General features: G+C 39.5%; 1 protein-coding gene across 1 annotated transcript; it reads left to right on the top strand.

The window, feature by feature from the left end:
* Positions 1 to 542: 542 nt before the first annotated feature.
* On the top strand, positions 543 to 19,386 carry pllp.S (plasmolipin S homeolog). The gene is made up of 4 exons (XM_018260651.2): positions 543 to 882; positions 15,933 to 16,106; positions 16,899 to 17,021; positions 18,968 to 19,386. The coding sequence occupies exons 1-4, from the start codon at positions 745 to 747 to the stop codon at positions 19,067 to 19,069; spliced, it is 537 nt and encodes a 178-aa protein (XP_018116140.1). The 5' UTR covers positions 543 to 744; the 3' UTR covers positions 19,070 to 19,386.
* The last annotated feature ends 479 nt before the right edge of the window (positions 19,387 to 19,865 follow it).

Here is a 19,865-nt window from a genome sequence, read left to right as displayed (position 1 = left end):
ACGCTAATTCACTTACTTGCACATTTTACTGAATGTTACCTCTTGCGCCAGACTTGTCCTTTGCCACCTCAGACCAGGCGAAGTGCAATAGAGTAGATAGGGCTTGCTTAAAAAAAAGTTTACATTTTTTCTAAGTCCCAAAAAACGCTGGCGTCTTTTCCTTTTTTAAAGGTGATAGGCTGAAAAAGATCGTAAAGTTTTTTAGGGGTACCCTCCTTCCCCCCTACATTTCCTAACATATGGCACATCAACTATACAGTGGGCACATGTGTAGGGCAATATAACAACTCTATTTTATTTTATGAAGCTTTCCCAGGCTTGTGTAATGTAATGTATTTGCTGCCCCCCTAGCAATGTGAGGACGAACAAAACTGTACAGAATAGCATTGCAGGGAGGGAGCTTGTATTTAGCAAACAGAAACTCCACTTGGGATTTTCTTGTGCCAGACTTTGCCCGGTGCTTCAAGTACAGAGATCCTATTACTGTTTAACCTGCTTGTTCCCTCCCACCTGTACCTTAGTGTCTGACAGCTGGGCGTTGTTAGCAAGCCTACTTGGCTAAATGATGACAGGCAAAGAGACGATGGATTAGGCTCTCAGTACAATTTTTCTTTCTCTCTTTTTTTAAATTAGAAACAACATACCCCAGACCAGGAGGCCCACAGACACACAACATCCTCTGTATATATTTAAAAGGACTTATTTTTGAGACAGGTGTGTACAGAAAGCATCAATTCCATAGTCATGGCTGAATTCCCTTCCAAAGTCAGCACTCAGACTAGCACTCCGGAGGCTTCTTCATCAAGAGGATCTTTGGGGTTTGTGAGCTTCGATGTGGGCTTCCTCAGTTCAATTCCGGGAATCCTGATGACTATAGAAATTGTGAGTACCATTTGTCTTCCTGTTATTGTGTTGGTGAATGATGGAACTCATGTCATTCACTATGTTCTAGGCGAGGGAAGCAGTTCCTAGGGAATAGGCGGTAACCCAAAGTCTAAGGCCACTGGGATCTTTAGCTTGTTTCATTACTAAAAACCTGAGGCTCAACAGAACAGTGAGAAACGAATACATTGTATTCTACTTTTTTGTATTTGGTGCTCTTTCTTGATATGAATTTTTCATAATAACTCTTCATTTTCATGTCACTTTTTTATTACACTATGTTGTGCCGGATATGATTTGTGGAAAGTAGGACTGTAGCACAGATTAGGATTGCCACCTGGACTCTAAAGTTAGTATTGGTGCCAACGTTTATGAAAAGAAAAAGAAGCTAAAAAGTATATGAAGGACGGTTTTGGTTTTGCAAAAAATGTGCCAGGTTCCATCACTATTTACATGGTCAAGTGGGGGTGATCAACTAAAAGCACTGTTTTCCTTTACTTATTCTTCACAATATCATACTCTCCCTCTATCATCTCTCTAATTCACCACTCAGATTATAGAACGTTGCTCAGCAGTATAGCAGATATGGTGCCAAAATAGCAAGACATCTAACATTTCTGTTCCCTCCCTGATTGTAACTGTCCATGACTACTCTGCTACAGAGCTGCTTCTAATGGAGGCAACAAAATCCTTCTCTTTGTTGTTCCTCATCCCCTCCCTTTCCCTCCTGTGGGAACAACCACCGTGCGCAAAGTAAACTGCAAAAGGAGCTGCAGAGAAGTGGAGGAGTAGGAATAAGGTAACTATACTATTGCAAAAAAACATAATTTCCACTGGGGCATTTTTTAAAAAAAACGCCAAAAAAACAGAGCTGTAGAGGAACTTTCAGCCAGTCTAGGAAGGTACTGGATGCTGTACACTGTTCGTGGGCATGGCAGCCACTATAGAGGGGGAAAGGTTGTACAGTTCTAGGGATGTCACTACCAGTTATGGAGCCCTGAAAACCTATATTTTGTACGTCAAAGCAGTCCCAGAGGCAAAAGTGGGATCCTGATTACAACCATGACTGTTAGTGCAAGAACCACCCAATGCAGGGTACAGAATGGCATATTAAATACTGCCAGCCACCTGTTCCCATGCAGAGATATCGATGTTGTTGGTGTAATATAAATTTTATCCAGGTAAAAACATTAAGCTTAAAACATGAATCAGAATGTACTTTTTTGTTAATCAGGGCAGAGGAACATTATAACCTCAGCATACAACTTCCTTCTAAATGAAGGTCTGAGCTTTAACATAAAGTCAATTTACATGAGGGTCATAGTTTAATGAGCTCTTTTCATGTTTTATGTTGGGAGTCCAGAAAGCTGTTGCGCAAGTGCAACTCTCTGCCTCTCCTGTACTTATGTAACATCTGGAATGCTGCCAATCTCCGCTATAGGTGCACAGACAGTAGTAATTTTAGTCCCCAGTTTCTCATGTGCTCTATCATGAATATAAAACTGATGGGTAGCAGTTATTATTCACCAGTGTTTCATAAATACATATGTATTTGTTGTTATTTTTTTTTTATTATTGTAGAGCAACTTTAATAAAGGTCAAAGATTTTTTTTTTCTCCACTGTTGGCGTTAACAGAACAGTAACACCAAAAAATGAAAGTCTTTTGAAATACTGAAACCATAATATATAGTTGTGCTGCACTGGTAAAACTGGTATATTTGCTTCAGAAAGACTACTATAATTTATATAAACAAGCTGCTGTATAGCCATGGGACAGCCATTCAAAGCTGAATAAGGAGAAAGACACAGGATACACAGTAGATAACAGATAAATTCTGTAGTATACAATGGGATTCTTCAGAATTTATCTGTAATCTAATGTATATCCTGTGCTTGAATGGCTGCCCCATGGCTACACAGCAGCTTGTTTATATAAACTATAGTTGTGTTTTAGTAGCAAACATACCAGTTTTACCAGTGCAGGGCAACACTACATTATATTGTCATTCCTTTAAAACGCTTATTATTTGGTGTTACTGTTCCTTTAACATTAGTCATGCCAAGCTAGTTTATATACAGAATAAGATTGCAATGTGTGCACTGAATCTGCAGCCAGGCCCAGGAGGAACAATATTGATTATATTAATTTATATTAATTTCATTAATTTATGCATGTACAGGTATGAGACCTGTTATTCAGAATGCTTGGGACCTGGGGTTTTCCAGATAACGGAACATTAAATAAAGCCAATAGGCTGGTTTTGCTTCCAATAAGGATTAATTATATCTTAGTTGGGATCAAGTACAAGCTACTGTTTTATTATTACAGAGTACAAAGGAAATCATTTTTACAAATATGGATTATTTGGATAAAATGGAGTCTACGGGAGATGGCCTTTCCGTAAATTCAGAGTTTTCTGGATAATGGGTTTCAGGATAACAGATCCCATACCTGTATAATGTAGCAGTCACTTGGGAAATTGTATTAATACATGCATAGGTTTTATTTATTCTTAAGCTTTACCCATCAGTAGCGTCACTAGAGGGGGGTGGTGTGTGACGCGCAGCCGGGCCCCGCCCCCTCCGTACGGCCGCATTTGTCAGTGGCAACGGGCTGCCGGGGGGGCCCTGAGGGGGTGCGGGCCCGCTCACACCCCCTGCTCCCCCGGTAGTTCCGCCACTGTTTACCTTCCATAAAAAAGTTTGAAAATATCGCTATTTTGTGCATATTTCCATCTGAGTGACTTTTCCCATGTTACTTGCCTCACGCAAGCTATTGTCTATGAGCAGCAGTACCCAGCTTTGTATGGATAACCCAGATGCCAATGTAGGGCTCATACACGTTACTTGGGTTTTCTACTGGATTAAAATACTTTGCTCTCTCCAAGATGGAAAATGCAACTCGTGCACCTTGCGTGAGTCAGTGTTTCCTCAGGGAAGGGTGATTTATTTGCATAGTACATACAAAGTATATTTAGGCTTACTTATATTAATAACTGTTTATGGTACAGTAATGATGTGCGGGGGGAGGTTGGGTGCTTAAGGATGTGGGTTGTTCTAGTGATCAAAATTATAGGATTCATTGAAGTACTAATATGCCAGTCAACTTCAAATTTAGAAAACACTGCATGCTGTATATGTTTATAATGCCTTAGTTAAACAAATATGTTCTCTAAGTTGTTGGTAGCCAACAGTGTAGCCAAATACACTATTTGTTTGCTAATTTGCCCACTACAGGGCACTTTGCCTGCAAATGAGGTTACTTCTTCATAGCAGTCATAGCAGTTCCTACTGAATAAAAACAGGCATGCAGAGATAGTAACATTTTCTTTATTTGAGTTCCCTCTGGTCCCTGTTCGTGTTTTAAATGAGGAATGATTGTTTCCTAACGGTCCCTGCCAGAAGAACAGTAGGAGGGGGACACCCAATCACAGCCCTGCAATCACACAAGCAAAGACAGGCTTTAGTTCCCTATCAGGTCAGCCTAGCTGCTGATTGGTTCCTATCCTACAGTGTGCTGAGTGCCACGGTTCTCCTGCTTAGCCAGAGAATTCAGTGACAGGAAGTGGAACAGATGGGTGGGACTAGTAGGGTTTTTGCAGAAATTTTCAATAAAGTAACCAGAAACACTACTTTTTTTAAAGTACATCATTTCTATATCAAAAAGAGTTTAATGCGATAGTTCATTCTTGTTTTTTACATAATATGCCTCCTTTAAGTTGTGGATGTGTACTGCAAGGAGGATGGTAGTATATTAATTCCATTGTTGCAGTGTAGAACACTTAGCTGCCCATTCATGGGAAACTGCAAGATGAGCAAACCTTTGCCCAATTTAGGCAGCTAGTAGTGGACCAAATGAGACTGACCTAATTATTTGGTTTCTAAGCCAATGATCATATCATTTCATATCATGTGTGGGGACCAGGGTGAGACTGGTGGGTGCAGGGTCCACAGCTCAGGGACCCCACACCCCCAGGGCCCCAACTGCACCTCACACCCTGCCCCCCTGAGCATGCATAAATTAAACCTACCTTCAGCGTGTTATGGGAGGGAAATCAGTGGCCTGGGGAAGCGCCAGCAGCGATCAGGTCTGGGCTAGTGGCCCAGTCCGACCCTGTAGTGCACCATGTGGGCCTAAGGGTCTGGGTACAAAATTTGCAACCAGGCCCCCCATATGCCATCCTCTTAATGATATTGAATGCCATGGTATCCTCAAATCTTCCTGCCGGCCCCCATGGGGAGAGATGCCTTGGGGCATTTCCTAGTCTTCCTGGTAGCTTCACCACTATCCACAGCCCAAGGTAGATCAGCTTTTCCAGCTTTCCTAAAAAGTGAGCCCCAGACAGATGCTAAGGAGGAAGGCCACCAATTGATCCCACACACCAAGTACGAGTAATCAGAATAAGATGATTTGCTGTGAAGAGTTAGAAAGGGATGTTAGAGATGCACAAAATGTGGAGTTTATGGTGGTCTGCTCATGCAGAGGAAACTGTATATAGTGGAGTAATCCCAGTCACACAGACAGAGCACAGCACCCCTTACAGTAGAAATACCATGGGAAGGGAGAATTACCTGACACAAGTTTAGCAGCCATGCACCAATTACATTTCTGCACAAGCTGTAGCTTTCACCTGTCTTCAAATTTATGTGATTGGGTGGGTGATGAAGTTTTGATTGTGTCTGGACCTGTGATTGTGATTCTGTATGGGAAAAAAGGGGGAAAAGTTGCAAGAGCCAGGGGTGCAACTGAAAGGTATTATAAATTTGCTAGATTGATAAAAAAACCAGCTGCGTGGCAATCTAACAAAAAAACTATTCCTTTACAGCTTTTTATTTACTGTCATCATATCATCATTCATTTTGTTATAATACCATTTTGTCATATTGGAGGTTAAGAATTACATATTTATATAGTTATAAGTTCAGACCATCAGTTTTGCTTCAGTTACGCTTCCTTATTTCTCTTACTCTCATTGTGAAAGTTACAGCCAGCATTCCAAGCGTCAGTATAGTAAATGTTTATCAGGCATTCAGATAAATAGTAATTGATCCTACTTTGTCTCGCAGGAAAGTGGTTCTGATACTAACATTATATCTAGAATTCGTGCCATAAATAAAGATTGGGTTTTTGGGACAGATCTATTTAGACTGGGTGTGGCCTAGTGAATTAAGGAAGTGGCAGATTTTTTTTTGATACGGATATTATGTTTTCTATCTGTAATGTTAATAGGCATGCATGGTTTTATTTATATATTTATAACTAAGTTGTGATATTAAAGGGGTTGTTCACCTTTGCATTAACATTCTGAGACAATTTGCAATTGGTTTTCATTTTTTATTATTTGTCCAAATTATCCTAGCTACCATGCATTGATTTAAAAAAGAGACTGGAATATAATTAGAAGAGGCCTGAATAGAAAGATGAGTAATAAAAAGTAGCACTTACAATACATTTGTAGCCTTACAGAGCATTTGTTTTTAGATGGGATGACCCCCCTTTGAAAGCTGGAAAGAGGCAAATGAAAAATGTATAGGAATAATAATAATGACCAATTGAAACATTGCTTAGATTGGCAATTTTATAACATACTAAAAGTTAACATAAAGATAAATCACCCATTTAGTGTATAATGTATGAAGGCATACCTACCATAATGATTATTCCAATAACATTTGGCTGCCAAATAATTTGTGACCACCCTTACATTCCAAAGCCTGACCCTGAATGTGGGATATACCGGGCATTTCTCCCAATTCCAGCATGAGGAGGCATAGGGGTTGCTGTATCACGGGATACATGTGGGTCAGTGGGTGTCACTTTTTGATAAGGAGACAATATATTACATGTTATTTTGAACATAATATTGTGCAATGCACCTTGGCTTTGTAACATCTGGATAAAATGCAAATAGTGTTGTAACCGAAACACTTACATGCCCTCTAGGTGTGAAGAGTTGGATGGCAAAAGTGCTGTGGAATGTAGAAGAAACACAAAGATCCCTTTTAAAGGCATCACAGGAATGAACACACAGATAAACAGAGACAGTTACCTACACCCATTATTAGACTGTATGTATACAGCAATGGTGTCCAAAAGGTAGATCGGGATCTACCACTAGACCTTTAGCTGGTGGTCAGTAGATCTCAAGATCAACAAACAACTTCTCTAAATCACCCTCCTGTTTCATGCTTTTCATTCAGATATTTATTACATTAAGGTTACATAAGAAACAGTTGTTTGTTAAATATAGTAATATACATTTTAAATCCAATAAATCCATAATATTTCCATGGAACAGAATGCTAACAATGCTATTATGAATGTAGATCATAATGGGACAACATCACTAAAAGTAGTACCCGCATTAGTAAAGTATGGGCACTCCTGGTGTACAGTATGTATTTATACACTATTTATGTTTGATTGCTATATGCATTAATATGGCAATAATAATTCCTTTGAATTCATTATACATGGTTTTAAGGTGTTGTTCTGTTTTCTGTTATATAAATCATTACAATTATATAGAATTATTATTATTATCTTATAATGATTAATATAATATCTTATAATGATTAAGTAATATTATATAATAATAATCAGATCACAGATAATTTTGTGTAGGAGATTAAGAATAACGTTTGTGTAAAATATAAAGAGTCCATAAGGAGCCAATAAAAAGTCCATGTAGATCTACTCCATAATACTCCATATTGAGTGTCCATTTGATGTGGTATAATTTTAAAATGTCTGCAGAAAAAATGTGTTAACCAACTAGCCATAGAAAGGAGTGATAAGGATAATTGGATAATTGGTTAACACATTTTCTTCTACAGCCACTTTAAAATTGTGAGTATAAGTAACCAATCACTATAATCTTGCCATTCCTGGTACTGCCTATATTGTGAATATCCAGCACATTTTTTTATTCACTCTGATTTATACAAGCAGAAATTCTCTGCACCTAATACATATTTAGCCAATTTTGCTTAATAAAGTATATTACCCAAAGGCGGTGTAACTTGCAGGTCAGTAGCAGTAGAGTTATCCTTGCTAAAAAGATGAATGATCCCTTTATTGGGAAAGTAGAGGAGCTATGGGAAAAAACTTTTCAAACATCCATAGCAGCCAATCATTTACATCTCCATTAAGATACTGATAAAATAATTAGAGCTTAGAGCAAAAGCAGTGGGGTAAATACGCCACTCTGGGCCCCCCCAAAAAAATATCTTTGGAGGGACCTGGCGTACAAAGTAACCACCACTTGCTGCAGCACCAAATAGGTAAGGGGAGATTTTTATACAGAAAACCCATCAGTCCAGGCCCCCATACCTCAACCACAGGGTCTGCAACCTCTATAGTTACACCACTGAGCAAATGGTAACGGGCTCAAATTATGGACTGTTTCCAAATGGGTACTTCTATTTGACGGCGTATGTTTATAGGGCAAACCCACAAAGGTTGGTTATACAGCCTGATCTTATGCAAGTCACCTGCTTGGGGATTGGGTGTGTACTTGATGTTAGTGTTTGCTTTTCCTTATATTGTGTGAAATTACACAGCACAGAAAGACAAGAGAGTGTGTTGTGGCATTGTAATCAGTAAAGTGCCACACCTTGAATGACTCTTGTTCCATCTGCGGTTCATTTAAGAAACAATATATTATTGTAGGCAACTAAGGCGCAGCCTCAGGGTCACCAAAATGTTACATTTTCCACATTCACCATATCAATCAGTTCTGGGGTCCCAGGTTCAATTTCAGTCAGAGCACTGATTGAAAGCAGTTTGTATGTACTCTCCCTGCTTGACTGGGTTTTCTTCTACATTTTAAAAACATACAGTCAGGTTAATTGGTTCCTGATGAACCTGATTATAGTGAATGCCATAGGGACTTTTAGAGATTGTAAGATCTCCCAGGGCAGGGACTGAAGTATAAATATTGTAAAGCACTGCAGAATATGTTATTTGTAAGAAGGATATATAAATAATAATAAGTATATGAAACCAATGCATGCAGTAATCAAGAACTGTTTTGATAATATTTACTCCTTGCATTTCTGCTGCTTATAGATTTGGTAAGGCTTTAAATCAGCTTTGTTCCCTACCTGTGCTCAGTTTGGCCTTTGCATTGGAATTAATTAACTTTTTGGTTTTTATTGTGAGAAAATCTGGGGCCATGTCATGATAAATAGATGGCTAGATAGATAGATAGATAGATAGATAGATAGATGACAAACATATAGATAGATGATAGATGACACATAGATAGATGACAGATAGGTAGATAGACAACAGTTAGATAGATAGATAGATAGATAGATAGATAGATAGATAGATAGATAGATGACAGATAGGTAGATGGATAAATGTTATAAAGCTATAGAGATAATAGATATATAGATAAATAAATAGATAGATGACAGGTAGGTAGAGGGATAGATGATATATATAGATTATGGTATAGAAAGACAACAGATAGGTAGATGCAGGGGCGCAGCGCAGTTGAAAAAGCACCAAACGGGTTATCAGGGGCCTCAAAAAGCCGCTCCTGGTAACTTTAAAAGCCAAATTTCCATTTTTTAAACCAGAAATTTGGCTTTACTAGTGCGAGAGAGCTCAACTGTGCTCTCCGCACTAGCGTGGTGGCCTCCCGTCCAGACCCCCCGTCCTGGAAAAGTAAGCAGGCAAGGGAGGTGGCATTGTAGGAGCCTGCCTCAGAAATGCCCCTGGTAGATGAATAGATGATAGATAGACAGATAGATAGACAGACAGACAGACAAATATATGATAGATAGATGCTGTCACAATTTTACTATTTAGGTAAACCTGAAAACCACAGGTTTCACAGCTACAACAGATATCGGCATGAAATGCATAAGGTTGAATTTTCTTACAGATCTCCGCTCAGTGTAGCTCCACATGGGGCAATGCTGTGCCTGTCAATGGGACTATACAAAAGATTGGATGACATTGTATCTGCTTTCCTACACCTGCATTAGAGTCCTGCAGCGGATCGGGTACCCGCGGGTTACACGCAAAAACCTGCGGTTAGAGTCCTGCAGCGGGTAGGGTACCCGCGGGTTACACGCAAAAACCTGTGGTTAGAGTCCTGCAGCTGGTCGGGTACACGCGAGTTACCTGCAAAACCTGCGGTACCCTGAGGGTTGCAGGTAGAATTTCCAGGTGCGGGTATAGACGCGGGTCGGCGGTTCTGCGGGTTTGCGGGTCTTCACAATAGTGATTGTTATTCCTTTTTTCTGTTCACGTCTATCAACATCCGGTTTACAATGACAGCACTTCCTGTTTTACTCCTTTTTTGGATCACGCCTACTTCCGATGATGTCACTTCCAGTTTACAATGACAGCGCTTCCTGATTCTTGATGGTCAGCGGATCACGGGTCCGGGTTGCGGATAAGGTACTTGCGGGTCGGGTAGCGGGTATAAGCGGGAAAGAATGCGGGTTGCAGGTTGCGGGTACGGATTCCAAAAAATGGACCCTCGCAGGACTCTACCTGAGGTACCCTGCGGGTTGTGGGTAGAAGTTCGAGGTGCGGGTATAGACACGGGTCGACCGTTCTGCGGGATGGGCCGCGGGTTTTCTCAATACCGATTTTTACTCCTTTTTTCTGTTCACGTCTACTTCCGATGATGTCACTTCCAGTTCACAATGACAGCACTTCCTGATGCTTGATGGTCAGCGGGTTGTGGGTCCGGGTTGCGGATAAGGTACTTGCGGGTCGGGTAGCGGGTAAGAATGCGGGTTACGGGTCCGGGTTGCGGATTGCAGATTGCAGGTTGCGGGTACGGGTCGGCTACGGGTCCAAAAAATGGACCCACGCAGGACTCAAACCTGCATACAAGGAGAAGAGGTGCAAAGTGTGGAGCTTTGTTAGGACGTATTTCTTGAATATCCAGCTCACTGCAACTCAGCTTCAGCAGAGAGTGGAATATGGCAACACACCCAGCTGGATTTATTTTACAGAGAGAGCAATTTATTCCATATCATTAAAGGGTTTGTTCACCTTCCAAACACTTTTTCTCAGTTCAGTTGTTTTCATATTATTCACCACTAATAAAGACATTTTTCATTTGCCCCCCATCTCTTTTTTTTAATTGTTTTTGCAAAATTTAAGTTTAAAGTTCCTGTCTCTGGTGCCTCAGTCTGGCAGCTCAGCCTACATGGGGCCTGGCAGTGCCCTAATGATATAAGGTTAGTAGACATCCCTGATCTAGTATTGTATATTATATATGTGAATAATTATGCTTTATAGTTAAGGCTCTTATTCATGAGTGATTTTTCATGTGTTCCCCTGTGGTGGCATTTCTGCAAGGGAATGTCTGAGTTAATGAAATTCATTGTTTCCTATAGTGGCTGTACTTGCAATTTGCTGTGTTCCATCTGTGTTCAGCGGTTCCATGTGGGTCAGCCACTATAGGAAAAAATGGAATCAGTTAACTTGTTTACTTGCAGTGGAAGGGATAAAAAAAAAAACACTCAGAAATCACTCACGTGCAAGCCTTCTTACACTGCCTAAGGCATGCACATGGTATTATACAGTATTTTCTTATCATATATGTATAAAAATCATTAATCTGAATGTTATCTGCTAATGCCTTACCAACGTATCTTGACTTATAGTATGTGCAAAACACTTCCCTGTATAATTACAGGATAACTTCTACTTATGGCTGGGAGCTGCCACATACTTTGACTCAGGAGATGTATTTCTCATAAACTAGAACAGCAAGAAAGAGGAAAGAATGGGCTTTAACACATACATGGAACACATAAAAAAGCAACTGCAAATGAATGAATATTACAATATGATGTAAGCATAGAAGCTGGCATATTATCCCAATCCATAAAAATCCATGCTGCAGGGTTGATTGTTTTGTACAAGAAATGCTATCATACAAAAGGGCATTGATACAAATATTCAGTTAAACTGGAGTAAAATGTCTGTGCGCCAAAAATTCACGTCATATGTTTTTTACTCTGCTCTGCTCCCAGTGTTGATAAATCAGGCCCAGAAGTGTTGCAGCACAAACGCATTGCTTACATTAGGGCTCCCTGTGATGTATGAAATCTCCCAAAGTTTCAAAAGATATATGTGCAGAGTCTGTGAGTTCTGCAAATTCCTTTGCTTAGCACTTGTAATAAGAGGGACAGAGACAACAGTGGGATCACATACAAAGACCCCAGACACTTGTCGTGTAACTACCATAAAGCAGAGTAGGGGACCTGGGAACAAGGGTCTGCTGTATGAATTGTCCTTCTTCTGGCACCATCTGCCTCCAAATTTTCGCTGCCCATCGTCACAAGTACAGACAGCCAACAGCAGGATGGGAGGGAATCGCTCTTACGCATGTTTATTCACTCATGTGCAGTGGCTCTTTTATGGAACGTATGTTCCACCACAAGGGACCAAATTTCCTATAATGTCTGTACTCACTGTGCCACATGGAACAGTTAAATGCAGTTGGAACACAAGTTGCAAGTACAACCACTATAGGAAACAATGAGGAACACATGAGAAACCAATCATATGTAACAACCCTACACTAACTCTATTGCCCACATATGGGAATGAATGAGCAAAATGTTATATGTAAAATACCTTAGTGCTCATTCAAAAAAGCAATTGCATTCATTGTGTGGCTGCATTATACATCTATCGCTTGACTGAAAAGCAGACTTTAAATCTGCCCCTATGTGTGGCTACCTTAAGTATTAGATGACCTGCTTTTGCACAATATTTCAGTGTTTGTTAAACTACAGAGACAAACTGGGTCAAATTGCTTAAACATGGAAAGGCTTGAGACTCATTGCAGTAGTTTATTCTTCTTCTGCATCTAAACATGAACACATAAAAATATAAAAATATATACAACTGGAATATTTACAAATTCACCTAAACCCTTTGCACAGTTTAATATGCCTTTATATTGGCTCGGGTAGGTACAGGCGTACACAACAGTTTGTGCCAACACTGGGCTCTATATATCAGCCTAAATACACGCAGAGACAAGTTATTGTTCTGTAACAGCTCCACCATGTGGATTCATAGGAGCATCAGTTCATAACCTGTGGTTTTTTCAGATTTGCTCTCTTTAGTATAACTTCTGTGTAGGCAAATTACACAGATACTACAACAAAACCAAATACATTCTGAAATCATTAAAACGAGGTATAAACCATGTCCTGTAATATTTATCATAAGGGTCATACTGTAGTGTTAAGTATCTGAATCCATAGCAGTTTGTTGTACTTCCTCCTCTTTTCATCTTGGGTACTGCATTACCAATCTGAAAATTGAAATTCTAAAATTAAAAAAAAAAAAGGGATGGTAAAAACAGTTTATTCGGTTTATTTCATGTTTACATGAATTTCTAGTAGACTTTAGGTATGAAGATCCAAATAACTGAAAGATGTTATCCGGAAAACCTGTATTTATATAACATATCCATGATAACACAATTCTAGGTGTCCCCACACCTAATGCAGTGCGACATAGATTTATTATACCTAATACAATGTGCCAACTTACACACACACACACATATGAGCTCCCAGTGCCAGTGACCATAATCAGGAATACACATATGCATAACGAGTAAAACCATAGATTGCTTATTATAAGCATTTTTGTGATGTTCAATAATGGGATGTGTCAATGTGATTCACACAAGTATTATGCATATACTACTAGTTCAAATTTGAATTTCCCACAGATATTTAATACTTACACAGCTCACTGCATGTCAGAGTTTTAATTCTTCCCATTCCAGTTTCTAATTGTATGTTCTAGTTTACTGTTGTTCAAATTGAAAGGTTTACATGCAAATCTAATGAGGTTCATAAAACTTGGTCCCTACTCATGCCAAACAGGTACTGCTACTTACACATTGGCCTTATTTAGAGTAGAAAAATAGTGCACTGAAGAGCCCCTTGTATTACTACTGAGGAAGCAATGGAAACATATGTATAAAGTATAATATATGCAAACACCAGTTGACCTAATAATAGTTTTTCAGATAGTAAAAAGGATGAGAACTGAACAACGGATCCCTGCTGAGCAGTTAGACTGCAGCATCCCCTTAGTCACTTAGAATTCCTTTTCCTTCTCTAACCCACTCTGCCCCCTCCCTCAGGAATTTCCTTTGGCTGTTGGCTCATGAGCATGCTCAGTTCTTCTCAGCTCAGATTACTAAACACACCCTCCAGTCTAATAGCCAATGAAGATATAGCTGTAGGGCCCTATAGGGATACAGGCCCTATAGAGTTAATCTTTTCACCATTTCCTTGGGTTATTGGGTAGAATCCCTGTTACAAAATAACCTTTACAGTGATAGGCTGAGAGATTTGATGACACTGCTCTGACTCACTCCTATATAGTGAGTGCAGGGAGTGGACTCTTCCTCTTTTGCCTCTGGATGTGATTCCAACTGGATGTGCTCAGGGGGACTGAGTGCAATAGGCCCAGAAGAAGGCATGTGTCCAAGTCGGGGACCAGGAAACCCTGTGAATGAGGAATAGTTACACTAGGGCAGACTTGTTATAGTCTCTCTAGGAGAGAAAGGCAGATAGGATAGAGAAAAAGAGCAGCTGAAGCTCCAACAAGGATTTGCAGTAAGGGAGTAGCTTCCCAGAGGCTCTGTGTGTTGCCTCCAGTCAGGGACCTCAGTGAAGAGGGACTGTAGGGTAGAAGCTGCTTTCCTGACAACTTCCAGGAGGGAAAGGTTGTACTGCAATTGCCTGTGTACTCTCTGTGTGAGCCTGCCTTGTTCTGTGTGAACTCTCAATATGCTGTTTTCCTCAAGCTCCTGCGTGAGTACTGAAACATGTGGTCATTTGCCCTTTTTGGCATAATAAACCGTTCCTGATTGTTAAGAACCTCCTGGCGCCCAAGTTGTTTTTGTGTGCACAGTAGCCTGGGGGGGATGTAGTTGCACTACACCATAGAGGGAACACTTCCACTTAGCGAAGGCCCTGCCCTGGGTGTAAGTCGTGTGTAACCCATGCTCTAGTGTTCTAGCTGGTGAATTAACCCCGAGTGGCCCAAATAGGTGTTACATAGCATTTCTGGTTCCCATAAAAACTCTAGCTGCCTGATCCTATTTTTTTCTCCTAACCACCTCTCCTGATCTCACTCAGCTTAACCATTACAGTGCTCAACCCCAGCAGAACTTTTTATCAAAGTATTTTGTGTCTGTGTAACCCTGCATTCTGCATATAATGAACTTTACAGCATACATGTCTCAATGTTACTGATGATGTGACAGAGGGAAAATGGCCGTCGGGTAAAAGCTGATATTTGTTTTAAGAAAATGTATTGGCACTGGCAAATGGAGGGGGTATATACAGTACAAATGATGTGGCTTGGGTGAGGAAGGTATGCCCAATTTATATGTATGGTAATGAATTGCAGGCTTTACATGTAGTACAGTAAACATTTTCACTTTTTCACTGTTTTTGTTTGATCTACAGGAATATTTCACTGTTCCTCTGACAAAGAACTAATGTCTTTGTTCTAAGATAAAGTTTATGAAAAAGGGTGGTTGAAGTACAAGGTGGCATAGTTTGTGTAACAAAGGACTAGTTAAGTAACTAAAGACCTATGGACCCTGGTGCACAACTTATGGTTGCCATATATCTGTTTTTTTACAATAAATTTGGACAATTCCTCTTTTAACCCCACAGACTCACAAAATAATGACCCCCTGTCTACCTGTTTACCAACTATATAACCAAATCCCTACCAGCCCATCTGACCACACCCAGATTTTCCCAGTAATTGCACCTTTTGCATCAACCCATGCTTCCATCTGTAACATGAATGATGTCCCATAGGCCACTCAATCCTGGCACAGTTACACCCTCAAGCTCACAATTGTTATACCATTCTGGAGAACTCTTGCATAATAAATGCATATTTATGTAGTTATGCCTACACTGGCTGTGATGCAAAATTAATCTATTTTACTTACCCCATCAGTGGACTGAGCCATCCTAACACTATCATCTGTTTATTTCTTCATATTGGCAGGCTCTGGGACTCCTGGTGTGGGCATTAGTTGCAGACAGTAATCATCCTTCAACCAGTGCATATGGCTGGGTCTTGTTTGTCTCCATTACCTGCTGGCTGGTCACTCTCTTTGTGTTTGTGGTGTTTATACTGCATCTCCAGACAAAGATGACTGTTATCCCTTGGTCATTGGTGGTGAGTACTGTTTTTTGAGGCCAATTATACTGATACACTATGAATTTTGAAGAAACTACAAAATGAGGGAACATTGTTCTCTGGGAGGTGCTGCATTCCAAATAATCAGCTCAGGTAAATCTGAGTAAATGTTTGATCTTTTCATGTAATTATGGCTACTTGGGGCCACTGTTTCTCTGGTATCTATGGAACACAGATTGATGACAGTTTGAGCTAAAATGTAACAATTTGGCAGTTCCTGCTTATATGACAAAATAAAAAAACACAGATAAATAAGAATATCCATGTACAATAACCTGTGCCGAGGAAAACTAGTAATTTTGAGTATAAGGCCCCTTTTTAAATGCAGTTTAAGCCTCTTTTCAATATAACAAGCTTATGGAAACATAAAATCATCATCCTTACAATCCAATCACCCTTTAACCTTGGCCATAGTATGCTGGTTCAACAAATGAGCAGTAGGTTTCCATACAAATTTTTAGATCATATAAAAACGGACACATCACATATAAAAGCTGAACACTGTTCCAGGTATGCTGTCCCTATTTCTGGTTTGCTGCTCTCTGTTTTAGGATGTGCAGCAATTGGAACTGCAAGGAAGTTGGCTCTTAAATGATAAGTAGGGTGTGCTCCATGCAGACTATAATAAATAATAGAAAAATAGGCAGGACACATTTTCAAATTTAAATAACTAGGAACTGTGTTCAGTCTGGTTTAGACAAGCTATATATATATATATATATATGTACTGTATGATGGCACATGTTTATTAACAGCTTTCTTCCTTTTCAGCTGCTTATTTATCATGCAGCAGCCACCCTCCTCTACATAACAGCATTCATTACATGTGCAGCATCGGTACAAACTACAACTGATATGAACAGTGCCGCATATAACAAGAAAGCAGCAGCTTCGGTAAGACACAAAAGCTACAGTTGCATCCTATAATATAGAATTATAAATTCTTGTGGTGTTTATTTTTCCACAGGGAGATTTGTTATTCTGACACATTGTTTTGTCTAATGCAATAATCCCCTGATTGTGAGCAAGTTACTCTGATTACTGACTTAACTGGGTCCTGTTTACACTGCTGCAAAATGGAGCTTGGTAGTAAAATTATCCAGTTCTGTACAGCAAGCATTTCTATGTATGTCAGTATATCAGTGAATAGAAATAGTTACTGTAAAAAAGGGCTGAAAGCAAAAATCAATATTAAAAATGAACCACTAAATTGAAGATTTATATATTCCAATGTGCAAATAGGAGTTCTTGCTTAATATCCAGCACAGGCATGCTGCTCAGTTGAGGCATGGAATACAATTAGAGGTCTACATTACATTATCTTCCCACGCTAAATTTTTTATTAGCCATTTAGGACAGTCACTTATCCATCACAAAACTACTGAAGTAAAACCTGCACAATTTGAAACTCCTTCTGTAATGATGAAACCAGTCAATATTTCCTTTTTCTCCCAGGATGTATAAAATGTGGCTAAAGCCTTGAATTTCAGAAATTTGTGTAGCTACATTACATTTTCATATTCAGACCTCTCTGTAATCCAGACCAATGCCTTGTTTCTAGTGTGAGCTACCCTAGCAACAATATAGCAGGTTAGCTACCAAACTGCTTCAGCGCAGAACCACAAAATAATTCCATTCCACTGAAATATTTTGTATGTATAGGCAGATTGTAATGAATACCAATACCAATGAAATTCCTAAAACACATCAGAAGAAGGCACTGTATTTTCCTTAAAGAGGATGTTCCCCTTCATAATTTTTTTCCACCAGAAATGAACACTTTCCAGTTACTTCTATTTTCTATTTGGGACAGTTGTTCTAATATTGAAGTGTAAAGTTTAATTTTTCACCTTCTAAAGCAACTCGGGGGGGGGGGGTCGCTGACTCTTTAACTGTTCTAAATTGATACAATTAGTTGATACATTTGTTATCTTTGTCCCTGCTGAGCAGAATCCCTGAGTTTCATTAAAGGCAGCTGTTAGAATTGATACAATAGTGGCTAATATTCCACAGATACTGCTGAGAAATGTATCAACTAATTTTATCAACTAAATGTAGCAAATTCAATCGGATCAGATGCTCCTGGATCACTGAGTTGCCAGACTGAAACACCAGAGACAGGGACATTCAACTTTAGGAAACGGTAAAAAATAAAAGCAATTGAAAAAGTCTTTGTTTATGGTGAACAATCTGAAAACAACTGAACTGAGAAACATTTTTGTAAGGTGAACAACCCCTTTAAGATGTGTTTGCCCTACCAAGTGGTGTAAAATTATCAATTACATTTGGACTGCATTTATCCTGCTATGTTTTCTGGTGTATATATTACCTGGACTGACACTTGTTTACATGCTGAGCTTTGGGAATTGTAAATAAATTTGGCACAGTATTTATCCTGCAATGAATTCGGAAATGTGTTATAAATTAAATTAGCACAGTATGTATCATATCTTGTCATACAACTGGTGTTACTATGAATGCATCTACAAAGAAATTGTCTTAGGCTTCCCCCCCCAGAAAATAAATTCACAGTCTGTCTATGACCAAGTCTTATTGGTTGCACAAGACATTCCTTCTTTTTTTGTCATAATGCCATATTGTTTTTTTTAGCATCCAGTACAGATGCTAAACCTACAAAAAAAGAGGACCATTGTTACATTGCCTATACTTACCAATCAAGCTATAGTAGAGGCATATCAAATTGCCAATTGGCTGTTATAAATAACTGTACTGGTGCAATTTATCACTGTTGTAGCTCTATTAATAGATCAGCCCCACAGTGTTTGTTACCCCCATATCCTTACACAGACAATATGTCTAACTGTCCCTCTTTCCATTAGTTTTTTTCTTGCGTAGTGATGATTGCATATGGAGCAAGCACCTTCTTCAGTTTCTTGATATGGAGGGGAAGTGAGAGCAACGCAGCCACCGATCAAGCCTGATGTTTTATGAGAATGGTTAAAATTTGTTGCATCCACTTTTGTTTTTACATTATTTTTATGTTGCATTTTATTCACTCTAACTTTGTAAGAAGAAGTGTGCAGCAGAGACCCAGGTTCAGTCAATGAAAAGTGTCAATCTCTGAACGCATCTGGACTTGCCGTGGGAAAACCAATGGATGGTTTGAGCTGACTGAATTCCAAAGCTATCCCTGTTCATCAGCTTTCCTCCTGGCACACCATAGCAGCGACATGATGCTGCCTTACCAACCAAGACACTGTTTTGAATTCAGAATAAAGACATTCATATTGGTTCTTAAGTCAACAATCTCCTTGCATCCTAAGAAATCTGATTTAAATATTAACTCATGCTATAACCTTAGACCACAACATTATCAGTGGAGGAATTTCTGTAAGGGTCACTTTTGCGGTTACTCAGTTTTATTTTTAGGCCCACACAATTAGAGAAAAAAACACTATTTCCATTGAGGATTTCTCTGAATCCAAACTTCTGATTTTATCAGAACAGAGATCAGTGCTGTACCTTGGGTAACCTAGGTATTCCGGTGGCACAGAAACATTTGAGATCCTAATTGTGCCAGAAACAGTGGCTGGTCCATTTCCATGGATGACTTTGCTGAGCCAGGCTCACTTCTTTCAGCAAACTACAGCTTCCTTACCTGGGAGCCATTGTTGTCACTCTACATATATTTCTTATTACTTAAGTCTCTTTGGGCCCATTAGAGGTTCTTCAGTCCACATGCTCAAGGGCCACGTATGAATGAAATATGACGAGAAA

The sequence above is a fragment of the Xenopus laevis genome, chromosome 4S (assembly GCF_017654675.1).
Source record: "Xenopus laevis strain J_2021 chromosome 4S, Xenopus_laevis_v10.1, whole genome shotgun sequence".
Lineage (NCBI taxonomy): Eukaryota > Metazoa > Chordata > Amphibia > Anura > Pipidae > Xenopus > Xenopus laevis.
This window is presented reverse-complemented; position numbering and strand designations above follow the sequence as displayed.